At 42.9% G+C, this 25317-nt stretch overlaps 1 protein-coding gene across 4 annotated transcripts; it reads right to left on the bottom strand.

The window, feature by feature from the left end:
- Window positions 1-962: 962 nt before the first annotated feature.
- Tmpo (thymopoietin) lies at window positions 963-25317 on the bottom strand. 4 transcript variants are annotated; one of them, XM_050145622.1, is made up of 9 exons: window positions 24747-25308; window positions 18529-18655; window positions 16454-16612; window positions 11283-11380; window positions 6069-6188; window positions 5871-5966; window positions 5424-5534; window positions 4548-4636; window positions 963-3073 (listed from the first exon to the last, which is right to left on the bottom strand). In XM_050145622.1, the coding sequence occupies exons 1-9, from the start codon at window positions 25020-25022 to the stop codon at window positions 2791-2793; spliced, it is 1359 nt and encodes a 452-aa protein (XP_050001579.1). In that variant the 5' UTR covers window positions 25023-25308; the 3' UTR covers window positions 963-2790. The 4 variants fall into 4 exon arrangements, with proteins under 4 accessions (XP_050001579.1, XP_050001580.1, XP_050001581.1 ...); XM_050145623.1 differs by lacking the exons at window positions 5871-5966; window positions 6069-6188; XM_050145624.1 differs by lacking the exons at window positions 5424-5534; window positions 5871-5966; window positions 6069-6188.

Below are 25317 nucleotides of genomic sequence, written 5' to 3'. Positions count from 1 at the left end.
GAAGGAAGATTAAAACAAATGTGATTAATAATAATAATAAAAAAAGGCTGGGCAGTAGTGCACACCTTTAATCCCAACACTTGGGAGGCAAAGGATCTCAATGAGTCTGGGGCCAGCCTGGTCTACAAAAGCTAGTTCCAGAACAGGCTCCAAAGCTAGAGAAACCCTGTCTCGAAAAACCAGAAAAAACTGAGTTACTTAACCCTCAAGGGTACACAAAGGGCTTGGAACTTGAGGTACTAACTCTCAAGGTTGAAGACAGAGCAGGGCGGAACTGATCTACAGCTGCACAGAATCAACCTAAGCATTTCTCTTTGAACGAGAAAGAAAAATTCCTACCCATAGGATGATTATGAAGTCCAAGTCCATACACACGAAGGGCAGAGTAGTCTCGGCACACAGGTAGGAATACAAAGACACTGAGATTCACAAACTTAAAGTCACCACAGAGGGACGCACAAACGACAAAGACAGAAACAGCACCTCCATCTCACAAACACAGGCTATGATGAATTCCAGTCATACTGAGGTTTAGTCTCAAGCAAGACAAACGATCCCGAGTGTCTCAAACACAAGCCAGGCGTGATTGTGTGCTCCTTTAATGAGCACTTACTTCAGAGGCAGGTCTGCGAGTTCGAAGCCAACCAGGGCGACATAGTAAGTCCCTGTCTTAAAGAAGGTGGTGGAGACAGTAAACTCAGACATATGGCTGGGAAGGTCACAGGCTGCATTACAGAGGGAAGTGGTGCTTTGGGTGTTTGGGAGACTCCAAATGCCATTCTCTAATGACTGCTCAGGACACATTTTGGAACAAATGGAGACCCAATTACTACAATAATTAGAAAGCAGAAACAGATTCAAACAAAAACTAAAGCTTAATCATAAATAATCATGTGAGAAATGCTACACAGACATCTTAAAAATTTATGCTTTTTGAAAATCATTTATTACAACAACGAATCTAGAGGTTAATTACTTTATTATTGAATTATATTGCAAAGTCTACATCTAGGAATTAATAAATGCTTTGCATTTACATCAAGGACACATTTACTCTATGGAATAAAACAGACACAGACAGAAGACCAAGTACACATTAAGAAAAAAAAAGGTATGTTTTACCTGGTCCTACTTTTGCTATATCGGACCATAGTTTTCCTATTCCAGACTGACCTTATGTATGTCAAGTCTGATTTATTTCCCCACATCTTAAAACAATTTAAATGGGGTTTCTCACAATTTTTAATTATCAACAAAAGATTGAAAGCAATCTGAGAAGCAATGTCCAAAAACAAAGGAAGAAAGATGGCTATTCCCTTAGAGTGGAAAAGTTGAGTAAAACATGGCCCCCCGTGGCTCATCTCAAAAGACACCCTTATTCAGAGAGGCAAGCACTTCAGACCTCAGTCAGTTTCCCACATGCCCTGAAAGACCAGACCTATGGTCGCTATGGCAAAAGTTTACTTAAAAAGTCTACAAAATATCTAAAAGCTAAACACAGTAATAGTTAATTCAGGATTGTGTGTTGGTCTAAATATTCATCTTCAGCTTCCTCCTTTTTAAAAATTAAAATTATCTTTACATTTTGGATGCTATTAAAAATAATTTACATTTTTAGTGTGCTTTATGGTCAGTGCCTGTAAAACTGCAACTTAAATGACTAAGTTTAGAATTATGCTTTCCTTGATTCTACTAAAATTTAAACTTAATGCAACGTTATCTACGCCATACATGAGGTAAATTTCAGCTAAAAAAATAAGACAGCCATAAGGATACTGTTAATCATTTCAAGAGTACATAAAATCATAATGCCCACCTTATTTGAATTACAGATTAAGCACTTGCTACTGCATATGTGATTTAAAAGCAAATGTTATACTTTTAAATCAAATTACAACAGGAATTATATGGTTAAGGCAAACAAAAGCCCTATAAACACCCTTCTTCAACCCAAAACAAAACAAAAACCCCCTTGCAAAAAAAAATTTTTTTGGTAATAGAAGATGTTGAAACAATGAATCCAAATGAAACAGAGGACCAGTGTTTCGTTTCTAACTTCTAAGCAAACACCCCTGCACACTTATCTGATGAGAAGCTGGACTGACAGGATTCCAAGACAGCCGCACTGCGAGCTGTCAGCTCTCCCCACAGGCACAGCCAGCTCACAGGAGCCTAAAACCGGCATCTAAGCTGCCCTAAAAGATCCCTGTGGAAAAATCAAGCGTACTTAAGTGGTTTTAATGAAGCAGGATTTTCATGATATGTAAAGTACTTCAGGCAGTATGACAGGACTGCACAGCAATGCCACCACTCACAGAAGTCACAGGAGAGCTTACTGCTGCACCTTCCATGAAGAAACCACTGCGCTACAACTGCGTGGCCCTCTCTGACTGAACTCCATTCACAGTTGCGAGATTTTCACTCAGTAGAGAATAAGTCATAAATCTTTTCTGCAGGAATTCCAAGTATTTAATGCGTAGCTTCACATTACACCACAGTTTGCCTTATTTCCAAATACACAAAACAATGCATTTCCCCCAAAAGTGAAATAAGATGTCCACATTAAAAAAATAAAGCCTACAAAAAAGTTCCGAAGCTAAAAAACTCTTCATATGGCACAGTGTGATCTCCGGAGTCCACAACACTGAAATGAGGTCCATGGATGCGGATGCCGTGTTTGCTTTGCAATGCAGCACTGAGGTGAAACCACAAGTTCAGTTCTTCAGTCAACAGTGGACACAAATGTTTCGAAAAACAGGAGACCAAGTTGAATGTGCCAAAGTGACTTCTTCAGTTGGACGTTTTAGACTCTTGAAGAAAATGAGTGAAGGGATTTCCCTGGTTGGTTTCCATAGCTTGATAGACCAAAAACAGAAAAACTGCCACCACGACAAACAGCAACACTTTTATCCACATGGGAATGGAGCGTCCCTTCTTCGTCTTTTCCGACTTGACGTCTGCCAAGGGAACATACTTGGGGACATATTTGGATGTGAATGATTCTTCCATCCGGAAGTCACTGAGCTCCAGCGGCCGGCCTGCAGCCCCTTTGATTGGTCTGCGGCAGCTAGCACTGTTCAAAGGGAAAGAGAATTTCAGATTATCCTCAGACCAACAACAAATGTTAGTACACACTAATTCTAAGCACGCTGTATACAGCAGCAGCAGAAACTGACACATAAAATCAGGGAGCCTAATTGTTACATGTTTTCCTGTATTTTCTTTTTTTCTGTGGTGGTGTGGGAGGTAAGCCAGGGCCTTGCACGCTATGTGGGCATTTATTATAAAGCTAAAGCCACAACCACATTTGAATCTTTAAAATTTAATCTTAGAAAGGCTGGGCTCACAACCAAAAGGCTAAGAGTTCGGGTCTCAGCATTCACAGCCATTTCTTCAGCCACCTTTAGCCAGGAGTGGTGGCAAAAATCTTTAATTAATCCCAGTACTTGGGAGGCCAGTTTGGTCTTTAGAGCAAGTTCCAGGTCAGCCAGGGAGGGCTACACAGAACAGAGAGACCCTGTTTCAAAAAACCCTCTAAAGAAGTTAGCTGCACCATTTATTATAAGATAATACTTAAATCATGGATAAATACTCTCTAAGTACATCTTAAAGGCTTTTCAAAGGTTATTTAAGAGGAAAAGAAGAAAGATACTAGGTTGCTTTGGCTGTAAATCTTTCAGCACATGGGAGGTGTGTCAGGAACTGAAGACACCTGACCACACACATACAAAACCCGGGTTGCAGCGCACACATCCGTAAACTCAGCATTTAGGCGAAAGCACGAGGTTGGGGGGTTCAAGGTTATCCTCAGCTACACAGTGAGTTCAGGGCCAACCCAGGCTACGCGAGACCAGGCAGTACTAGTACAATGGCTTAGTTTAACATGAGGACCCATGCTCAACTCCAGAGCACAGGAGCATGCTAGCACATGGCTAGTCAACTGACTCAGCCAGTGAAAACAGTACTGCTTGCCTACCAAGCTTGCTGTCCTGAGTTCGAGCCTCAGAACCCAGGTGAAGTAGGAAAACAACCCCCGGACAAGGCCAAAGAGGATTCCTGGGGCTTGTTGGCCAGTCAATCTAGCTGAACTGGTAAGCCTCAGGTTTAGTGAGAGCACCTGTCTCAATTTAAGTAGGAAGGATTCAGGAGATGGCTCAGCGGATCAAACATTCTGGCCACGTCCACAAACTTCAGGTTCAGTGAGAGCCCCTGTCTCAAAATAATAAGTGGGGAGCAATAGAGGAAGTCATCTGACACCAGTGTTTACCCCTGGCTCCAATAAGTAAACAGGAACACACAAAATAAAATTAAAAATAACTTACTGGGACAGAGCTCACCAAACATGTATGACCTCCTGGATTTTATCCCAAGTACTGCCAAACCCTGTCCCCATTTCCTCCCTAAAAGAGTTAATAATCTGGCTTGATAAAATAAACTCAGGCGATTCAGTTGTTGTGGACGCGAACCACGGCAGCTGAGAGCAAGGGACAGCAACGCTGTGAGGAAGACCTGAAGCTCTCCAGTCTCCACCCAGCCACTCCCAGTACCTGATGCCTGTTGGAGTAGATGCTTCATAGGGGAACATTTCCTTAAGAATATCCCTCTCTACTCTTCTTTCCTCGGTTTTTTCCACCACCTAGTAAGAAACAAAGAAACAAACACAAGTTAAAATTTAGGATACATAAGCAATAATTAAAATACCTAAAAATTTTAGGAACAAAATACCCTCTCATCTAGCCTAACTTTGTTATCATCTAAGTATTTACAAGTCTCCTAGACTCTTCAAACTTCATGACTGAACAATATCTTAAGGTAGTTAGTAGAGGGAAAATTGTCACACATTCAAGAGCGAAACACCCAGCAACCTGGCCGCAAATTCCCTGCTAAACTTCCTTGTTCTACAGGCAGAGTGCACTGTTTCTTCCAGTTAGAAATTCTGGGATAGAGTAAAGGGTTAAACGCAGAAGATGCCTAATTAATACAGACCTGTATCTTAAGTCAACTGAGCTATTCCAACTAAAAAATCATCTCCTTTGCTAAAGATTAAAGTGAGCCATGCGGTTAGCATTGTAAAGATCAGACAGTTCACCAGTTATCTGAAATTCTTATCACTTGACTTTCCAACAGAAGTGCAGCTTCCCTTACACCCAAGGAGCATTTTAAGCATGGATCCGTGACAGAAAGTTACAAAGCAGCACACAGACTCCCTGCAGTCAGGAACTGAAGAGCCACACAGCAGCAAGAGCACGGTATGATTAGTAGGTCATATTATATTAATTTCCATTTGCAAAACTAAAATTGTCTTTAAGCCACATATTCACATGAACATACATAGACCTCCCAGCAGAATTTTGTCCCCTCCCAATTAAGAAAATAACTCTGAAAGATGAATGACAGCAGTGGGCTAAATTGTATTCATTTACTTCAGCTCTTGTCAATGGTTTCTTTGGTGTTCTTCTGGGTATGTCTGAGAACTCAGGGATTGGCAGAATAGAAGATGTAGGCTTGAAATTTCCAGTCAACCTATTGACCACCTGCCAAGATTCAAATTATTCAGACTCAGAATTAGGCAAACATAGCAAAGACACTTGCTTTGATTTTCCCCTAATAAAATATCAGTAACAGGATCTAGAAACACATTCTGTGCTTCATATGCGACCTCCTTGTAATTCTTCAAATATTTAGTAAAAAGTATTTTTCAGTTATTTAGGATTCTTGCACAATGAATTAAATTTATTTGTAAAATGATTGAGTAAATTAGTGTAAAATGTAATATAAATCTGTGATTTGCCAGAATTCACCACCTCCCAAATTCCACCTGTGGGCTAAGTCTAAAGAGCAGCACTTAGGTAGTTATGAAACATATTTACTAAGGACTCGTTGCTTGAAGCCTTTATAGTCTCAGCTATGGGAGTACTCTCTGAAATTACTGCACCATCTATACGAAAAGGCTGGGAAGCTTCCACCTGTTAGTTTGAAAACAGAACAAAAAGAATAAATGCAAAATAATCACTAAATCCCTACCAATCTGAAAACCCAACTCTAAGCAATAAGCCTTGCATCATCACCCTTTTTCTTGGCGTTCTTCTGGGCCCTCTCGAAGATTCCCTAGTTAGTGCCTGCAGAGGTCCGCCTCTGGAAGATCCACTGGTCCATTCAGTCTCAGGCACTCCGGCTTGAGAGTAGCTCTAGTCAAGCATCGACACGTTAAATAGTCAGATTCTAACACAATATCACACCAAGAAGCCAACAACTCTCCAAATGCCAGCAATTACAAGCAATGCTATGCCCTAGAAGTATGTAAAGATACTGACTTTGCTGCTTTGTAATCAGAGAACCGATGACGACTTATCTGCACATCATTTGTTACAATCCACTTTCTAAACTTATTTTTCCTAGGAAACAATCAGGTTCAAGGCCCCTAACAAGTCACTGACAAACTGTGATTGTATTCTCACCTCCCTACAGAAAGCAGAGAGCTGCTGCCTTCCAGCCCCAGGTTCCTCTTTCTCTCTCGCTCTCTCCCTCTCTCTCGGGGGTAAAAGGGACTTTAGTGGCCGAGCACAGCAGCACCAACACCTGTAATCCTGTGGCTTCGGGGGGCATAAGCAAGAGAACTGCTGTGATTCTAGGACAGCCTGGGTAGGGTACATGAGATTGACTTAAAAAATATAATTTAGGGCTGAGGACAGCTTCTTAGCAGTGTTCATGCCACACTCAGTCACTAGCACAAGAGATTCTTAGCAGTTCTTACATGCTAGCTCAAACCCATTCAGCCAGAGCTTCGCAGCAGTACAGTGTGCTTGGGCTGCCGCAGCTTGTTTAAGACAATACTGTATGGACATCAACGGCAGCTCCATGTCTAACGTAGTACCTAGTAAACATAAAGAGCTACTTTTTACTCTTATCCTGTGATAAGCGTGTTGACTTACTGGAAGTACCACCCCGAAACAAGTAGTCTCTTAATTGAATTTCATGTTTATCTTCACTTCGATTGACATTATAAAAGCTTTTTTTCTTTTGTTTTTTTGAGAGTGTTTCACTGTCTAGCCTTGGCTGTCCTAGAACTCACTCTGTAGACCAGACTGGCCGCAGACTCACAGAGATCCAACTGCCACTACCTCCTGAGTGATGGGATTAAAGGTGTGAGCCACTACTGCCTGGCCAGAAAAAAACAAAACAAAACAAAAAACACGTATGTGTGTTGTGTGTGTGTGGTATGTGCGCATACATATCACAGGCCACAGAGGGTGCCAGATCCCCGGGACAGGAATTCCAAGAAGCTGTGAGGCACCCATGAGCCTGAGAACCCAGCTCAGGTCCCCTGCAAGAACTCTTAACATGGAGCCACCTCTCCAGCCCCAGCATAGGGTTTCTGCCTCACAAGCTGAACCTCAGGGTTCCTTAGCCTGCTAGGAACAAATCCCTGTTGGATGTAAAAGACAAATCATACAAATAAAACACTTAACATATTAAAACAATGAATTCCCATTAACAGTCAAATTCCCAGCTATGTCAACAGAGGACACAACATCAGCCCGTAGTCTCAATCGTGGTGACACAGCTGTCATTTCAGCCCTGGCCTAGCAGTGCTGTGACCGCTCACAGCAATGCTCATTCAACGGCAGAAAGATGCACCCACAATTACAGAGGATTACCTTACTAGCATACACAGTGTGAGTGTTCTACGCTTCGAGGCGTAGAGTAGGAACCACAGTCCTACTGACTATCAGCATGATGATCCCTAGAAGTTCTGATCCATCACGGGGACAAAAGGAAGAAATAAACCTCTCACTGAATTCTGATTAAGCTACTAAGTGACGAATAAGCCAGAGGGCATCAGGTGGCTGAGGCATGTGAAAATACAGGAGATGGACTATTGAAGGCTATAAACCCCAAACAAACTCTAAGCTCTGAACCCCAGCCCTCCACAAGAAAAAAAAAAAGTGTTTGGCATGGTGGTATACACTTGTGAACCACAGGATGTTGAGGCAGTAGGATGAGGAGCTTGAGGCTAGCCTGGGCTACACAGTGAGACTCTCAAACTATTAGCAAAGGGGTATAGCTTAAGGATGGTATAGGTACCTAGCATGTGAAAATTCCTGGATTTGATTCTCAGGACAGTAGGAGAGAGGGGAAAGAGACTATATCAATGAGCGAGGATGAGGCTCTGTTAGTCTCAAGTGCTCACTACCCACACGGAGGTGAGGCCTGAATAGTGACCATTTCCACTAACTCTATCACCCCAACAGAGAACAGTGCTCTCAGTGTTGCTGGGGTACAAGGCATTTGGTGATGCCTAGAAAAACTACACAACCCTTTCACTCATGCATTTTCCAGAGACAAACGGAGAAAGATGAAATGCCACCCGCAAATGGCTGTTTGTCGTGGTAGAAACACCACCTACGGCTGGGCGAGGCAGAGGCAGGCGGATCTCTGTGAGTTCGAGACCAGCCTGGTCTACAGAGCTAGTTCCAGGACAGGCTCCAAAGCCACAGAGAAACCCTGTCTCGAAAAACCAAAAAAAAATAAAAAATAAAAACCCTCAACACAAACCAAAAATCGCAGGGCAGCAGATCATATTGCCCTTTTTATGTAAACAAAACATTAATGAAATTGGAGAACTTTAGCATGTAAACTATTTGCCTTTGGGCTTAGAAAGTAAAGTATCAGTGCTTTTATTTCTGTTTGATTGTCAACATTCAATAGGAGCACAGTAATATTTGTTAATTAGGGAGGGTAGGGAGGTAGTTCAGTGGAAAAAGTACATACTGCACAAACATGAGGACCAGAGTTCCCATCTCTAGCACACATATAAATGCTGACTGAGTATGACGGCTACTTTTAAGTTCATGAATTAGAGAAAAGAAGTCCCNAAAAAACCAAAAAAAAAAAAAAAAAAAAAGAAAAAAGAAAAAAGAAAAAAAAAAGAAACACCACCTACGTGAAAAGAACTCACACATTCACCCAAGGAAAGCAGCTGAATAAATTACGGCACACCCACAAATCTCAACATGCAGGATCCAGCTGCATGAGGAATGGGAAGGAAAAATCTATTTTGATTTGGAGTGAACTCCAAATGACTGATGCAAAGGGGAAAGGAGCAAAAATAAAGAATATTACAGAGCACTTCCAAAAGAGAACAGACTCTAAACTTAGGGGAAAGCAATCAATTCTAGAGTAAGGGAAATCACCAGCAGTATATTAAGCTATAAAAAGTACTCATTCACAAGATTGAACACGCAGTATCTTACTTTATATCCTAGTGATATATCTTAATGAAAATGCAATGGATTGCACTTAGTACCCTTACTCTGAAACAGGAAAAACATGATATTTAAATTAAGAAAAGAATAATTAGAAAAAACGAGATACTCAGCATGAGACACGTGTCAGAACCAACTTTATAACCTATATTTGTAAACTCGAAATGTCATTGTGTGTTCACAAGTTCTCCGAAAGGACGGGAGAAAGAAGGGAAACGAGGGACGAGCCTCCAGACCCCGTCTATTGGGCTGGGAATGGAGCCCAGTAGTGAAGTGCTTGTACTGCATGCAGAAGGCTCTGGTACGAAGGAGTAATCATTATGTATTACAACTGATCATGAATATACAAATCACAGCATAAAACATTTATTATCCAGTGTCGTTGGGCACACCTTTAATTCTAAAACTCTCATTTCTGTTAGTTCCAGGCCAGCCTGGGCTACACCGAGAGACTGTCTCAAAAACATTTATCATCTGTAAAAACGATGGAGTGCTTTAATTTGAAAACTGGCAAATAAGAGGCATTTTTCTGGTTCTCTTGTAATATCTGACTTCAAGGTAACTAAGGAACTCAGCAAAGTCTTTTATAAAAGCTATAGAGCAAATAACGAGGCAAAGGGAAGAGCCATCATTTTATAATTTCAAATAAAGCCATCATGACCTGAGGCACTGTCATCCACAGCTGCTAACCTTTAGTAAAAAGGCCAGACAAGGGTCAGCCTTTCAGCATCCGAACGTGCTAGTTAACTTCAGTGTATTTAAAGGAAACGATCAACAGGAGGGCTACATCACTCATGAAACACTGTCAAAGAAACTGAATCCAAACCCAGGCCAACTCCTAAGGTCTACACTGTCCAATACTTGTGTTTAAATGGAGCAGCCTCAGTCCCACTATAATAGTTAAAAAGACGATTCCATCCCTGACACCCAACATTTCCATGGCGACTAGACTGTCACACCTGTACAGGTCAGGTCTCCAGGATAGCAGATTAGACAGAACATCAGGAAAAGGACCCAAGCATTTCAAACAGCCTCCCCTGCCCGAATGTAAGAAATACTGTCACGATCAACTATGTCTGTCAAACAGGGAGAAGAGAGCTGCAATGGGAATCAATACAGAGTCCTTGCCTAGATTACCCAGTAAACCACGTCTGTTCAGGAACGGTGACACAATCCTGCCACCCTGCATCTGGGAGGCACAGGCTGGAGGAAGCAGGGCAGGGCAGTGCACAGCTGTGATCCAATGCCATCTCTCACGAAAGCTTGACAAGTTCAAGGCCAGCCTCGGCTACACAGTGAAACACTATCTCAAAACCACCACAGAAATGAGGCAGACAGGACAGGGAGGTGGAATAGAGACAGAGGAGTAACAAAGTAACACGTTGGAGAGTAAGGATGAGAAGAATCCTTGGAACCAGGCGGAAATTAGAGCCTGTAAAGTTCCTCTGTAAAGCAATGTATTTATTTATTAATGCCTTATACTTATTTTCTCCCCAGTTTCCTATAATTTTCCTCTTGGAAACTGTATCTCGCTATCCCCCCCCAACTGTAAATCTTTATCTTAAATAATGTAGTTTTAGAGTCATACTAACTTCAAAGTGTAGGGGAAAGCCACAAATGATGAAACAAAGCCGATTCAAATTCAGAAGTCTAGACACAAAGACAACAGATGTATATATAAAACTATTCATCTAAATTCCAAAGAAGTTGAATCAAAAGGACATTTCTGTCTTCTGAAACCATCCCTCTCAAAAGGAAGCACTGGCCTCCAGCACACCCGAGATCCCAGGTTCAAATCCACTGCACCAAAATGACAAAGTGGGCAGTGTGGCTCCTCGGCACAGGACAGACACCACAGGCTATGCTACCGACGCACCCCACAAACTACCTATTTCCCACACCATCTAACAACGAGACTAAGCGGACTGAGGGAGTAAGCTGGTCGACAGGCGGGACAGATGAGGCGACTCACACCTGCATACGGTGATCATAAAGCTACCATAAAGCTCCCGATACCTGATTGTGCTCAGTTCTTCTTTGCTTGAGTGTTACTGGTGTCTTTGCTCTGCCCTTTAGTGGCTCTCTCTTCTCAAGCTTGAGCTCTATTTTAGAGTCTGGAAATAACATTGGAGAAATCATTATTTACCGAAACACTCGAGGTATGTTTTACTAATATTACTTTGGAACCGTGGTTTTAGACACATCAGCACACATGACAATCTGTTTATTGTTATAAAACATCAATGGAGCAAACCGGCATAGTAAAATTTATCAAACAAACCCTCTTACAAAAAACAAAACAGCCTAAACCTCTACTTTTATAATCTCAGTCCATATTTGTGGCTTCCCACTGTTTGATCTGATTACTCTCTTCCATTTCTTCCCACCCCTAGAATAACCTTAAAAGAGAATTCGAACTGCTCCTGCGCAGGCTCTTCACTAGAAACCAAAGCCAACGTGGACGCATTTTTCTGTCTATGCTGCCGCATAGACATCACTGCTACACAGCAAAGGCTAGCTATTAAATTAAAATTTAGCATGTGGAAGGGGAGAATTTTAAAAACAAGATTTGTGGCACCAATCATTTGATAATATTAGCTGCCAAGGAGAGCTTTAATTAGGGGGTGTAGCTCAGTAGTAGAGCATGTACTTGGGTTGCTAGGTTCAATCCCCAACAAAAGAAGCAACTAAGATGATGAGTCTCTTTAAAGTCATTAATGCACTAACAGTTTTAAAAAGAGCTGATGTTCTAATTCTTTCAGTCTTGATTTTACTGTAACTTGAAGACCTATATGAAATCTTTAAAATACATTGAAAAACTTAACGTCCCAGCAGCCATGGTGGTGCCCACCTGTAATTTTAGCACCCGGGGCTGCAGAGACAGGAGGGTCTAGAGTGGACTGGTCTGTGCTACACAGTGAGACTGCCTCAAAACAAAGCAAAACCTTTCACCTTTCTACTTTTGTCACAGTAAAGCAAATACTGCTAAAACTTTTATTCCAAGAGTTTGCTTTCTGTAGTCACGCTTCAAAGTGATCAGGATAACTTTGTTGTCTTGTTGGCCTTCCAATCGAATCTTATATATAACCTTATATGTAAGTCCAAACACGCCTGCCATGTCCCTCTCCCCCAAACAATGATAACAATCAAATAAGACCAATCAAGTCTATCCCCAACACTATTACTAGATTTTGAGTGTATCTATTTGGTACACTCCTTGGTATAATAAATCTACTCTTGTTCTTTCTTTCAGAATCTCAGAAACTTGAAATAGCATAGAGCAAAAAAACCTACTAGTGAAACAGAAACTGACTAGACAAATAAGTTATCTGGTTTCAAATTAAGCCCTTGTTCAAATTTAGATTCTAACAGCCAATTAAATATATGGCCCTTAAATATGAAAGTATATATGACAAGAATATTTTCAATTACACTCCTGGAACGTTTCAATGATAAAATGGAAAGGGTATGTTCATCCAAACATTCAACTTGTTGAAACTCCAATAAGAAAGCACACATAAAACATGTTTCTGGAGACCACACAAACTGTTCAAATTTAACAACTTTATTGAATTTGTCGAAGCATTCTACAGGAATACATTGCTTTAGAGAAATCACACAGTACTTAACAGGTACATGTACACATGTACATTTCAGAAGACAAATACCACAGCTGCAGAGATGGAATGTGGAGTCTAAGAACACAATAGGAGTAGACATGTACACGCTCAGACTACTCGCCATGTCTCTCTAGTCAAGCTCCCTTACCTTACCACCATACAAATGAAAACAGGGTAATACATTGCTTCATACAGACATAGACATTGGAGTATAGGTTTTTAGAAAATAATTTAAATTTGCTAATTTTGGCATTCAGATCTGAAATTTAACTACCCAGGACATACAACACACCCCTTTTAAGTCCATGTAAGTAAAAGGGCCCTGTCTTTGTAGTGTCTTACTCATCTAACAAGTCATGCTAAGTGAACAGACTATCTTCTTCTTGCCACCCATAGTGCGTCCCTCAAAGTGTCGTCCTCACGCTCGTGTGACCCGTGAACCGCCAGCTACCTCCTCTATCTGAATGCACAACTGGATACTGCTTTTTAAAATTAGCTTACTAAAAAAATAAGCACACCCGTGAGCATGTGTGTACACATATCTCGTATTGTTCTCCTACGAAGTATCTCTAGATTTAAACTCTCATCACCCTTTCCCTTCCTTTCTTGCAGTGTCTGAATTAGCGAGTCTGTACACTGGCACTCAAAGAGTTACAATGATCTAGCATTATCGTGAAGTGTGCTGTAAACAAAAGCGCGAACAAGAATGCAGACAAATTTTAGAACATGTATCTAGTTAGCCAAGAGTGACAAAAAGAGTTCTGCTACAGAAGTGGCCGGCAAGAGATGTGTGTGATGAAAACAAGCAGAAGAGAGCAGAGCAGACAGAAATCACAGGGCGCGAGCCTATCACTGCTGTGAGACTCGGCATTCCTGCACACTAGAGTGTGCAAAATAAATTCCTTTGAGAAGAAAAAAAAGAACAGTATTTCAAGTGATTAACAATGTTTAACTCTGATCTAGGCTCAAGGGCATGCATGTGAATGATACTGCTAAAAAGAAGGAAAAAAAGCGAGGCTGCGGGCAGTGGTGGCACACGCCTTTAATCCTAGCACTCAGGACGCAAAGGCAGGGATCTCTCTGAGTTCCAGGACATCCAGGGCTAGAGAGAGCTGTCAACAAAAAAGTGAGGCTTCTACTGATATTTTGGCTGCTGGAACTCTTTTTTAAATCCAGAGCTATAAACTAACCAGGAGGAAACAGTGTAAGACGTGTGTGGAAGTGTTAGGTAAACTCTACTAGGCTTCTGGATGTGCTGTCAGACTATGCTTTGATGAGTGGGAGCTTAGCACTTGAAATCAGCTCTGTTGCAACTAAAAGGCCTCAAAAGAAAATTCCTAGAAGCTCATAAATTCTACAAGTCAAAGCTTGTGTCTCTGTTCTTTATTACTGTTTCTTTCCACGCTTTTTAATAACTTTGTGTACTTCCCCTCTGAATAATGTCCCACCTTTAAAGGGGGCAGCAGTCAACTTATTCTTAGAAGCTGGGTTAATCTTACAGTCCTTCAACCACAGATGCCGCCGGCCCAGAGTAGAAGACCCCATGGCATGGGCAGACGCCCTCACTCCATCAAACGCAGCATCACAGAGATATGAAGCTGCATCGTAGGCTCTGCTCAGAATCTCAAGTGCTAGGTGTGGATGACTCGGGTCTGAACTAATAAGCTGTGCCGCCTGGCTCAGGTCGGCTTGCAGAGACTTAGCTACAAAGGCAGTGTGGGCGGCAATCTGCACTGTGGATGCTGCAGCCTCGTAGGATCTGCAGAGAGCCAAGTCCACATGTTTATCACAAGACTCAACGGAGGACGCCTGACTTGCTGCTCCTGGGGTAGTTTCTGAAACGAGCCCCACGATTTCATCATCTACTGCTGGGACGGACAGTATCTGTGTTGCCTCGCTGGGAGAAACTGGATATCTGCATGCCAATGATGGCAGCTGCCTGTCAATTTGCTGCCACTCCTCTTCGATTACTTTCAAAATAGACTCGTGCAGAGGAAAAGACGGGTCTGAGGCATCTATTTTATCTATTCCTAAGGTAGTAAGGGAACGAGAGACAACACTTTTGGCAAAAGCAGACATATGTTCAGATTCAGGTTTGTCCTGAGACGCCACACGTGACCCTGAATTCCCTTCTTTTACAGGGGTCTCACTGAGTTTAGGGACTTTGTGGGGAGGAGACAGGGATCCAGACTCTTCACCGCCAGACTGGCTGAGTCTCTTACATATGTTTTCTATATCCAGTATGGGGGCAGAATTAGAAGCCCCAGGCAAACTGCCGACCCCACCCTGGACTAGCAGAGAATTGACATAGTCTCTGATTGCACGGGCAAGCGGTGGGGAAATGACTTGGGATCTCTCTGACTCTTGCAGCACTTCCCTTTCACTACAGAGAACTGACTGCTCAGACCCCGCAGTGCACGCCGGCTGGGCTCTACGCCTCTCTCCACGGTGAATGCTTTCTACTGTGTCTTTACAGTAGCTAGTAGTGGTCTCTCTTATCAGTGAAGGAGAAGCGGCCACAGAGGCCAACCTGGCAGCGAATTCACGCTGAAAAGATGACGGAGAACTTTTCTCTACGCATCTATCATAGCTAGATTCTGAAGGAATGGATGTCTGCCCCTGCCCCAGCAAGGCTGGCTCAGCACCCTTAGCAGAGTGCACTTTCTTAGCTGCCTGCAGTTCAGTCCTGCCCAGAGGAGGACGGGTGGAGATTTCAGGAAAAGAAATACCCTGAAAAAATCCACCAGAGGGAGCGGATGCAAGTTCAGAAAAAGGAACAAAATCCCTAGTGGACTTCGCTTTCTTGTGTTCTTTCTTCTTTCCTGTAGAGGCAAAAGAGGCAGGAAGTTTAAGCGTGGTCTGGGCTGGTCTTACTCTTTGCCTCCTTGCTAAAATAGTGTTGCTGAAGAAAAGGACCCTATACTTCACTCTTGGCAACCAATTTGGTACACAGTGCCTTGGAAGGCATGGTCAGATTAAATAGTTACAAAATTAGCAAATTATGAGTTAAAACTCTAAATATCAAAGTCTGCATTTATTCTGGTTTAAAAAGGAATGTATGTCTTGTTCTATTTTAAAAAGTATTTAAAATCATGGTCCAAATTACCATGAAATCAAATTATGTAAGCAAAATTTTTCAAATAACTTGTATGCCTATCAATAGAGAAAAAAGGTCATATTTAAATATTAACACTATATTATTAATTATAAGAAATAAACACGTAATGATCTAAAAACTGCAACACTGAACAAAATAGCACATAAGACTCAGCATATCACTTATATAGAATTTAAAAAAAAAACAAAGGAGCATTTATCAAACTGATCATCAAACATAAAAATTGGAAAGACAAATATCAAATTAATGATTTCTTCTGGAGATGTGATAATGGAGAAAGAGAACTTTGCCTTTACAAAAATTCTATTTGAAGCAAAAGTTAAATGGCTACTTAGACAAAAAAAAATTCCATATATTTTGGCAATACTGTTTTAAACTTTACCTTCTTTATGGTCAATACTGAGTCAGGAAAACCCCCACACATTTGACTAACAGCATTTAAAATTTACCTTCCTCATTGTCGCTGTATCTGTCAGAGTCGTTACTTCCGTTCTGTCTTGAATTTTCTGCTGAAGAAGAGACTGTTGGTAGAGGAGTAGAAGATCGTGATTCTGCCCCCTGCTCCCTCAGTTTCAACAGCTTTTTCTCATACAGCTTCCTGGTTGTCCCTGTGGTAAGGCAAAAGTTCCATTAGTATTGGCACTTACTATCTTTTTACAAGACTAAAAACAAACAACAACAACACATTATGTGCATGGGACAGAGGAGCCAGGTGCCCTGGAGCTAGGGTTGCAGGCCTTTGTGAGCCACCTCATGTGGGCTCTAGCAAGAATCAGGTCTCATAAAGAGCAGTACAGACTTCAAACTGGGACCATCTTTCCAGCACCTGTTGGAAATCAGCTTTTAAGTAATATGGTTCTAAAGTAAGTGATTAGAAATAACGCATAATGTCCTCTTCCAAAGCACTGTTTCTCTGGAACGGTAACACAAGACCATAATGCTGCGGGACAATGGTGTGTACCCTGTCAATTGTATTTTAATAAAAGTGGATTGGCCAGTAGCCAGGTAGGAAGTATAGGTGGGACAATGAGAATTCTGGGAGAGGAAGGAAGTCCTATTCTGTAGTCATGACTTAGCCACAGAAGAAGCAAGATGTAACTACCTTGCTGAATACGGTCCTGAGCTATGTGGCTACCACAGACAAGAATGGGCTAATATAAGTTATAAGAGTTAATAAGAAGTCTGAGCTACTAGGCCTATCAGTTTATAACTAATGTAGACCTGTGTGATTTCTTTGAGACTTAAAGACTGTAAGAGCCGGGCAAGGCATACTTGAATATCTTTAATTTTTCTATTTACATTTGGCACGTATCTTTCCATAATTTCTGGAAGATGATACAACTGGTACATTGCTCACAAACTACACATATTTAGGAACTATGTAAGCAGTCTTAGGACAAACGATTGGCACATTAACATGTAATTTAGCCTATTTTCATGTAATATACATCTCAGTGTCTCTCAGAATTTTACAAAAGATATCAAATGTCTACTGGTAATTATAGCCACAGGTTTGTCTATCTGTGAGTAGCCTATGAAGCACATACTTTTTTAAATTTTATTTTATATTTTTAAGAGATTTATTTATTATGTATACTGTGTTCTGCCTGCATGTTATGTCTACGAGCCAGAAGAGGGCACTATATCTATTTACAGATGGTTGTGAGCCATCATGTGGTTGCTGGGAATTGAACTCAGAACCTCTGGAAGAGCAGCCAGTGCTTTTAAATCCAGCACTTGGGTAGCAAAGATAGGCTGGCTACACAGTAAAACCCAGGCTTAAACAAAGGACAAAACCAAACCATTGTTTCTAGTCATAGTTATAACAAACACACCAAGCCCCACCCAGTGTTCAAGTTTTTACACAAACCTAAAGTTGTGTGTGAATTTTTCTCACCTGGAGGTTACTGCCTAAACCCTGTAAGAGAATCACAATGACCCTGGCAAAACTGCTGCTACCTAGAAGAGCTAAGGAGAATCCAGAGCCTTTGGTGCTGCTGTCTTCTGCTCCATTTGTCCTTGAGGGCTATCAAAACACACTTAAATAAAAATACTTTTAACTCACTGAGAAGATCTGACCACATTCCCTTCAACTGCCAGATAAGATCAGGCTTACAGAATGGTGCGAAAACAACCACTGACTAGGACAGCAGCAATAGGTAAACTTACATTTTATCTCCTGGAAACTCTCCTTTTTATCTTCCTTATTTAGAATGAAGGAAACTTAAGTGTTGATTGGTCACATAAATAACGACTGATAGCCCCTGAAGACCCAATTCCAGCTGGGCAGAGGTGGTGGCGCACACCTTATCCCAGCACTCGGGAGGATCTCTTGCTTTCGAGGCCAGCCTGGTCTACATAGCTAGTTCCAGGACAGGGTCCAAAGCTACAGAAAAAAAAAAAAAAAAACAAAAAAACACACACACCATCCACAAAAGACCCAATCCTAACCATTAATAAGAGTAAAAAAAAAAGATCTGGGGTCTTGCTTCTTGGAAAAGACTTTGAGATTTGATCAACTTACCCACAATGGGACCAGGATTTATCCCGTATCTCACAAGCTGATCCAGAAGGTCTTCATTAGAGAGCTCGGTCACATCTAGGTCATCTTTATCTTCAAGTCTGGGCTTATCAGTTTTTTTTGTGGCTTTCTATAAACAAAGTAGAATTATCTTCTCTACCTGGAGAGCATTTACACTCATGCCACTCTATGCAGCCAGCAAGTAACTTATTGTTATATTAGCCCCGCAAATTCATTATTTGAAGGCTTTTCTAAGTCCCACTGTGTTAGACTGAACAAGCCCGATACACAAGTAACTTTAAGTACCTTAAATGTTAAACACTGCTGTTGGAGGTGAGGGTATGTCTCACTGGCAAGGCCCTGCCTAACTGAAGAGACAGCAATTGTGTGTCCAAAGGTATCCAGAAAGAAATAAAAACAAAGTAAAACAAATGAACTTTGGTCAACATATTCTTTTTTTAAAATATTTATTTATTACTTATTATGTATACAATATTCTGTGTGTACGCCTGCAGGCCAGAAGAGGGCACCTGACCCATTACAGATGGTTGTGAGCCACCATGTGGTTGCTGGGAATTGAACTCAGGACCTTTGGAAGAGCAGACAATGCTCTTAACCTCTGTGCCATCTCTCCAGCCCTAGTCAACATATTCTTGAGTCTTGGAATTACAGTCACGCTACAGTACCTGACCCAATCTGATTCTTCATACTGGGCTACCATTTTTTAATGTATAGTTTGAGTAATCTGGATATAGTATATAAGACAACATGAGAAAGAATGCAATTATAGTACCTAATTTTTATCCCAAGCATCAAAAATGAGGCAAAGGGGACCAGAGGATGACTCAGCAGTTAAGAGCACTGGCTGCTCTTCAATTCCCAGCACCCAATTGGTAGCTCACATCAGTCTCTAACTCTATAGTGTCAGAGGATTTGAATGGTTTCTTAGGGCACTGGGCAAGTGACACACAGACATACATTCAGGCATAACACCATACACATAAAATGAAAAATTAAAACAGAGAAACAAGAAACAGCCCAGGGGCTGGAGAGATGGCTCAGCAGTTAAATTAACCAGCTGCTCTTCCAGAGGTCCTGAGTTCCATTCCCAGCATTTGCATAGTGGCTCATTGCCATCTATAGTTGGATCTAATGTCCTCTTCTCTTCTGGCTTGTAGGTATACATGCAGATAGAGCACTTCATATACATTATATAAATAAATAAATCTTTAAAAAAGGGAAAGAAACAGAGCCTAATCCATAAATCAAATAATTCAAAGTGTAATTTGATGAGAAAAACCAATCCATTTCTTATGCTTTGGGATGTGAGCCTAGCCTTTAATGGCTGAGCCATCACTCCAGCCCCCATTTCCTATTGGAAACGACGGATGGGCCTGAATACAGCTCTACAGGGGAATGTCTGCCTGGCACGCTCTAGGTTCCAGTCTGCCCTCAGAGAGCGACAAGAAAATAAAAAAAAAAAATAAAAAAATAAAAAAAACACAGAAACAACGCAAGGTTTTTTAGAAGCAGGAAACCAATCCACACTTCCATAATGAAAAAACTTCAAGTGAAAAACAAAAGAAATTGGAGTGGGCAATTATGTTATCATGAAGTGAACCAGAAAGTAGGGGATCCAGCAGCAGGCTGTGATTTTAAAATTTAATCTGTAGGGGAAAAAAAAATTCCAGGAAAACTGAATACTACCTAACAAAATACATTAAATAAGAACAAAAATTGGGCAGCAGGTAGTTTGGCATATATAATTAACAAAGCAGCAGTTTCAACCAAGAAGAAAGTACCACTGTGTGGAATTCTCCTTTTGGTAGCTTTAAGTATATAAATTAATCTTTTCTTTTAAAAAAAATTATGTGGCCGGGTGGTGGTGGCGCACGCCTTTAAATCCCAACACTCAGGAGGCAGAGGCAGGCAGATCTCTGTGAGTTCGAGACCAGCCTGGTCTACAAGAGCTAGTTCCAGGACAGGCTCCAAAACTGCAAAGAAACCCTGTCTCGAAAAAACAAAACAAAACAAAACAAAAATTATGTGAACGAGTGCTTTGCCAGCATTACTGTGAATACCATGTGCGGCCACAAGAGGGCACCAGATCCCCGGAGCAAGGAGTTACAGGTTTGAGCAACCACGTCAAAGTTGAGAACTAAGCCTGGGTCCTCTGGAAGGACAGTCTGAGCTTCCAAGCACTGAAACCCAGGGTGACCTTGAACTCCCAGCAATCCTCCAGCCTCTGCCTCCCAAGTTCTGGGACTAGAGGCCTGAACCACCATGTCCAGCTACTATTAAAAGATATTCCAGCCGGGCGTTGGTGGCGCACGCCTTTAATCCCAGCACTTGGGAGGCAGAGGCAGGCGATCTCTGTGAGTTCGAGACCAGCCTGGTCTACAGAGCTAGTTCCAGGACAGGCTCCAAAGCCGCAGAGAAACCCTGTCTCGAAAAACAAAACAAAACAAAACAAAACAAAAAAAAAAGATATTCCACTGAACATGGGCTACGTATCCAGTTGCATTTTAAGTGCATTATACTTGTACCATCTTAAAGAACTCTAAAAAATAAGCCAGGCAAGGCAGGGTGGCACACACTTTTAATTCCAACAGAGGCAGGCAGAACTTTTTGTTTGATTTTGGTTTTATGGAGGCAGTGTTTCTCTGTGTAGCTGTGGCCATCCTGGAACTAACCTAGATCAGGCTGGCCTCGAACTCAAGAGACCTCCGCGCCTCTGCTGGGATTAAAGGTGTGCTAACACTGTCTGGGGCAGGCAGATCTTGATTTGAGGGCCAGCCTGGTCTACAGAGAGTTCCAGGACACCCAGGGCTACACCTAAAAACTGTCTCAAAACAAACAAAAAAGAATCCTAAAACTCCCGTGAGACAGACACATTAATATCTCCATCTTACAAAGTAAGGAAACTGAGGCCCAAGACTAATCTAGTAAACGTTCAGTGTGTCTCTAGCAACATTTACACACTTGTTATATGATCCCTTTGCACACAACCTTTCCTGGTAACTATTACTACAGAAACTTTGCACTGCATTGCCCTGACATCAAAGAGGAAAATCAGAAACTAATTGTAGCAGTAAGTTACTGAACACAAGGCACACACTTACGAAACCTAATTCATCAATTTCCAACTTAATTAAATGACTATTAGATTTTTATATTTTATATGAACAGAACAGGTGGTGGCAGAGCATCGGAGTTCAAGGCCACCCTCCTATACAAGAGTTCAGGTCTAGTCTGAGCTACAGGAATCCTGCCTCAAAACAATCCAAAACAAAGAGGAAAAGACCAACAACCAAACACATGTTTCACCATCAGCCCAGGCATGGTGGGCATACCTGAACTCCCAGCAGAATGAGCCTAAGAGAACCATAATTTGATGCCAGCCTGGACTATAACAAGTAAATAAATCCAATAAATAAGCATGCATGAAGTTCTGGATTCAACTCCGGCCCCCTGAAGGGGGCTCAACTTGCACTCTCTGCATGCTCAAACAAAAAGGCAGATTGCAACTCCATAAATGTTTACTCTTGTGCTCACTATCCAGATAAGTTTAACACCCAGAAACAGTTATCAAGAAAGAGTTAAAAGCCTAAAAATAGAAAACAAGACAAAATACACATGGCCCCCCATCATATGCACCCATGGTAGAACACTATAATGGTGCTTTGAAACAATTTATCCTTTAACTAAAAACGTTTACCAAGGCTGGGCATGGTAGCACGTGCCTGAAATCTAGCACTTAGGAGACCAAGACAGAAAAAAAACCTAAGGATAACTTTATACAAATAATCATAAATGTACTACGACTTAAAGATGGCAATTTAAGATCTAAAAATCAAAACTCACTGTAGTCGTGTAGCTTAACTACAATACCAACTGATTGCCAATATTAATTTTTTCAAGTAGTTGATATCAGAGTCCAATCAAAAGTTCTACATTTTAAAAATGTAAATACTGCAGGTGGAGAATACAACCCTGTCTATCATTCTGAGACCCACAGAGCTAGCTTAGAGATCCAGGGGCACAGGAGGTACACTCTGCCTCCCCACAAGTGATGAGGGATCAACACAGTGCCTAGAAGATTCTTAACCGTCCCTCTGCGCTTAAGGCACAACCCAACTTACTCAAAAAAAAGGGGTAGGGTCGTTATTTAAAGATGAGTTGGGCCGGAATGGCTAAGGTCAAAAACGAAATCAGCACACACGAGGAACTCAGACATGAGAACTAACAGGATGCTTTTTGGACACTAACCTGTCTCGGCTTCCCGAGTTCCCAGGTTAGAATCGTGAACCACCAGGTTTGTTCTTTTTTTTTTTTTTTTTGGTTTTTCGAGACAGGGTTTCTCTGTGGTTTTGGAGCCTGTCCTGGAACTAGCTCTTGTAGACCAGGCTGGTCTCGAACTCACAAAGATCCGCCTGCCTCTGCCTCCCAAGTGCTGGGATTAAAGGCGTGCGCCCCCACCGCTCGGCAGGTTTGTTCTTAACTGCGGATTTATCGTGGCTTTCTCCCACTGGGATTGGTGCTGCACACCCATAACCCAGGACCTGGGAGTCAGAGGCAAGGCCAGCCCTGAGCACAGCCAGGGTGATGAGCCCCTATCTCAACTCATCTCCCTTTCCAAACACAACTATCGCATATTCCTTCATATGCAGAACCTAGATGTATTTTTAAAGTGTAACCTTCAAAGTAGAAGGGGATAAAAAGGACCAATGGGAGGGCAGAATGGGGGGGGGTAGTCAATTGGGAGAAAATTCGTAAAGAATTTGATACACATGTAAGTAAAAAATTTCGAATGAAATCCAGTATTTTGTTTAATTAAAAAAATGCAATAAAATGCATGTTTGCCCCTCAAAAGTCACAAATGGGGAGGTGCCGAATACAACATTACTTATTTATTGGTTTTAAACAAGAGCTCAAGCAGCTGAGGATGGCCACGAACTCCTGATCCGCCGCCTCGTCTCCAGAGTGCTGGGATTACAGGCACCCGATCCTTCCATTTATCGGGCTAGTGCTTACTAGACACCACTATGCGCGAGACTTAAGACACTGGGGGAATGAAGTGCAGCGAAGTTTTCTCATCTAAATCCACACGTGTCTATGACGTATCTTTCTCTCATTTGAGCAATCAGAAAAAAAAACATTTAAAGAAAAAAACTAACATTCAACAAGAAAACACTGTATAAAACTTTCAAAGAAGAAACTGACTAGAGGGGTAGTGCCGCGGTAGAAAATGCTAAGCAGAGGAAAAAAAGGCAGCACTAGAGAGGCAAGCCGCCATCATTTTCGGTTACCCCGGTAAACAGCCGCAACAGCTCCAATCAAAACGTTCACTGGGCCTCTTAAAGATTTTAAGTTACAGCAATCAAGTCTTAATTACTTTTTATGCTTGAATTCTAAATATAAACAACAAAAACTATTTAAAACGTACCCAAAACAACAACAAAAAACCCAAATAGCAAATATTTGGGGGAACCCAGGAGATGTCACTGATCTGGGGCTTCAAACTGTAATACGGATACCCCCGTACGTCATCAACTTTGTCTGCTTCCGAATCTTTAACTTCCTCGAGCAAAGTCTTAAAAACGGTTATCACTCTCACTGACTAGGACTCTCCAGGACGCCTACGGGACTTTCTCAAACGCAGTGCAAAAGCATCCAGTTTACAGTTGCGCGAACACACGACAAGCGGGGCCGGCGGACCGCGAACGAGCACCACGCACGAGGCAACAAACGGTCCCCCAAGAACCTCTGCGTGCCAAATAGACTTATTTAAAAAAAAAAAAAAAAAGGCGGGAAGACCTTTATTTCAAATAAAAATTGGCCAGAGATGACTATGTCGCAAACTGCCCTCCAGGGAGCGCTCTGAGCCTCGCTTGCGAGCCACTAGGGCACGAAAGCGGGAAACCGCTCGAACTTCGGCTCGCGTGCTGGGGCCGAGCCTGCGGGGGTTTTAAGCCCAGGGCTCGGGAGGCCGCGTCTACACCGGCTCCGGAGCGCGCAGGGGCCCCGGAGCCGGGCCAGCCGAGCATCCGAGCGGCTGGTCCCCAGCCCTCTCCCCTCCCGGGCCGGCGGCCTCGGTGACCACGGCGACCCCGCGGGGGGTCCGGCCCCGCAGCCCCGCCGCCGAGCACGCGCCGCGGCCGTCAAACGCCTGTCCCCGGCGGTCGTCCCCCCCCCCCCCATCCTCCTCCGAGCGGCCTTACCCTGCCGACAGCGGCGCGGCCGCGACCCGCGACCGTCCCGGAGCCGAGCACCGGGGTGGGCTCGCGCTCCTCGTCGCTGGAGAAGTCGGGGGGCCCCTTGCTGTTGGCGCCCGCGCCGAGCGGCGGCCGGTTGCGCGCCGTGAGGTGCTGCAGGTAGAGCTGCACGTACACGTCCTTGCGCTGCTCGCCGGCCGGGAGCGTCACGTTGTTGGCCACCAACTCGCTCTTCAACTTGTCTTTGGTCAGGACCGAGGGGTCCTCCAGGAACTCCGGCATCTTCGGCTACGGCGGCTCGGTCCCCCCCCTCTCCGCGGCCCCTCGGTCGTCGCTCACGCCGGCGCGCTCGCTCGCTAGCTCTCGCTGCTGTCCGGGGCGGGGGAGGAGGGATCCGGTGCCGGGAGCAGCGCCGCGGGGCCGCGCGGAAGTCGGGACACAAAGCCGGGGACTGCTCCGCCACAAAAGCCCGGGGCGCACGACCGAGCGAGAGCGGCCGAGCCGGGAGCCCGCGGCGAGCCTAGCCCACACACACAAGCTGGGAGGTGGGGAAGCGAGGCGGGGGGGGGGGGGGGGG

Source organism: Alexandromys fortis, unplaced genomic scaffold, assembly GCF_014885135.2.
Source record: "Alexandromys fortis isolate MF-2015 unplaced genomic scaffold, M_Fortis_MF-2015_v1.1 scaffold_50, whole genome shotgun sequence".
NCBI lineage: Eukaryota > Metazoa > Chordata > Mammalia > Rodentia > Cricetidae > Alexandromys > Alexandromys fortis.
Note: the sequence above shows the minus strand (reverse complement) of the source record. Positions and strands in the feature narration are given on the sequence as shown.

Bases quoted from the DNA above. Each gene is read 5' to 3' on its own strand.
- Tmpo (XM_050145621.1), bottom strand. From the start codon at position 25,022: ATGCCGGAGTTCCTGGAGGACCCCTCGGTCCTGACCAAAGACAAGTTG. The intron at 18,656-24,746 runs GTAAGGCCGCTC...CTTTGTTTATAG, and splicing joins GCCGCGCCGCTGTCGGCAGG to AAAGCCACAAAAAAAACTGA. The intron at 16,613-18,528 runs GTAAGTTGATCA...GCCTTACCACAG, and splicing joins AAATCCTGGTCCCATTGTGG to GGACAACCAGGAAGCTGTAT.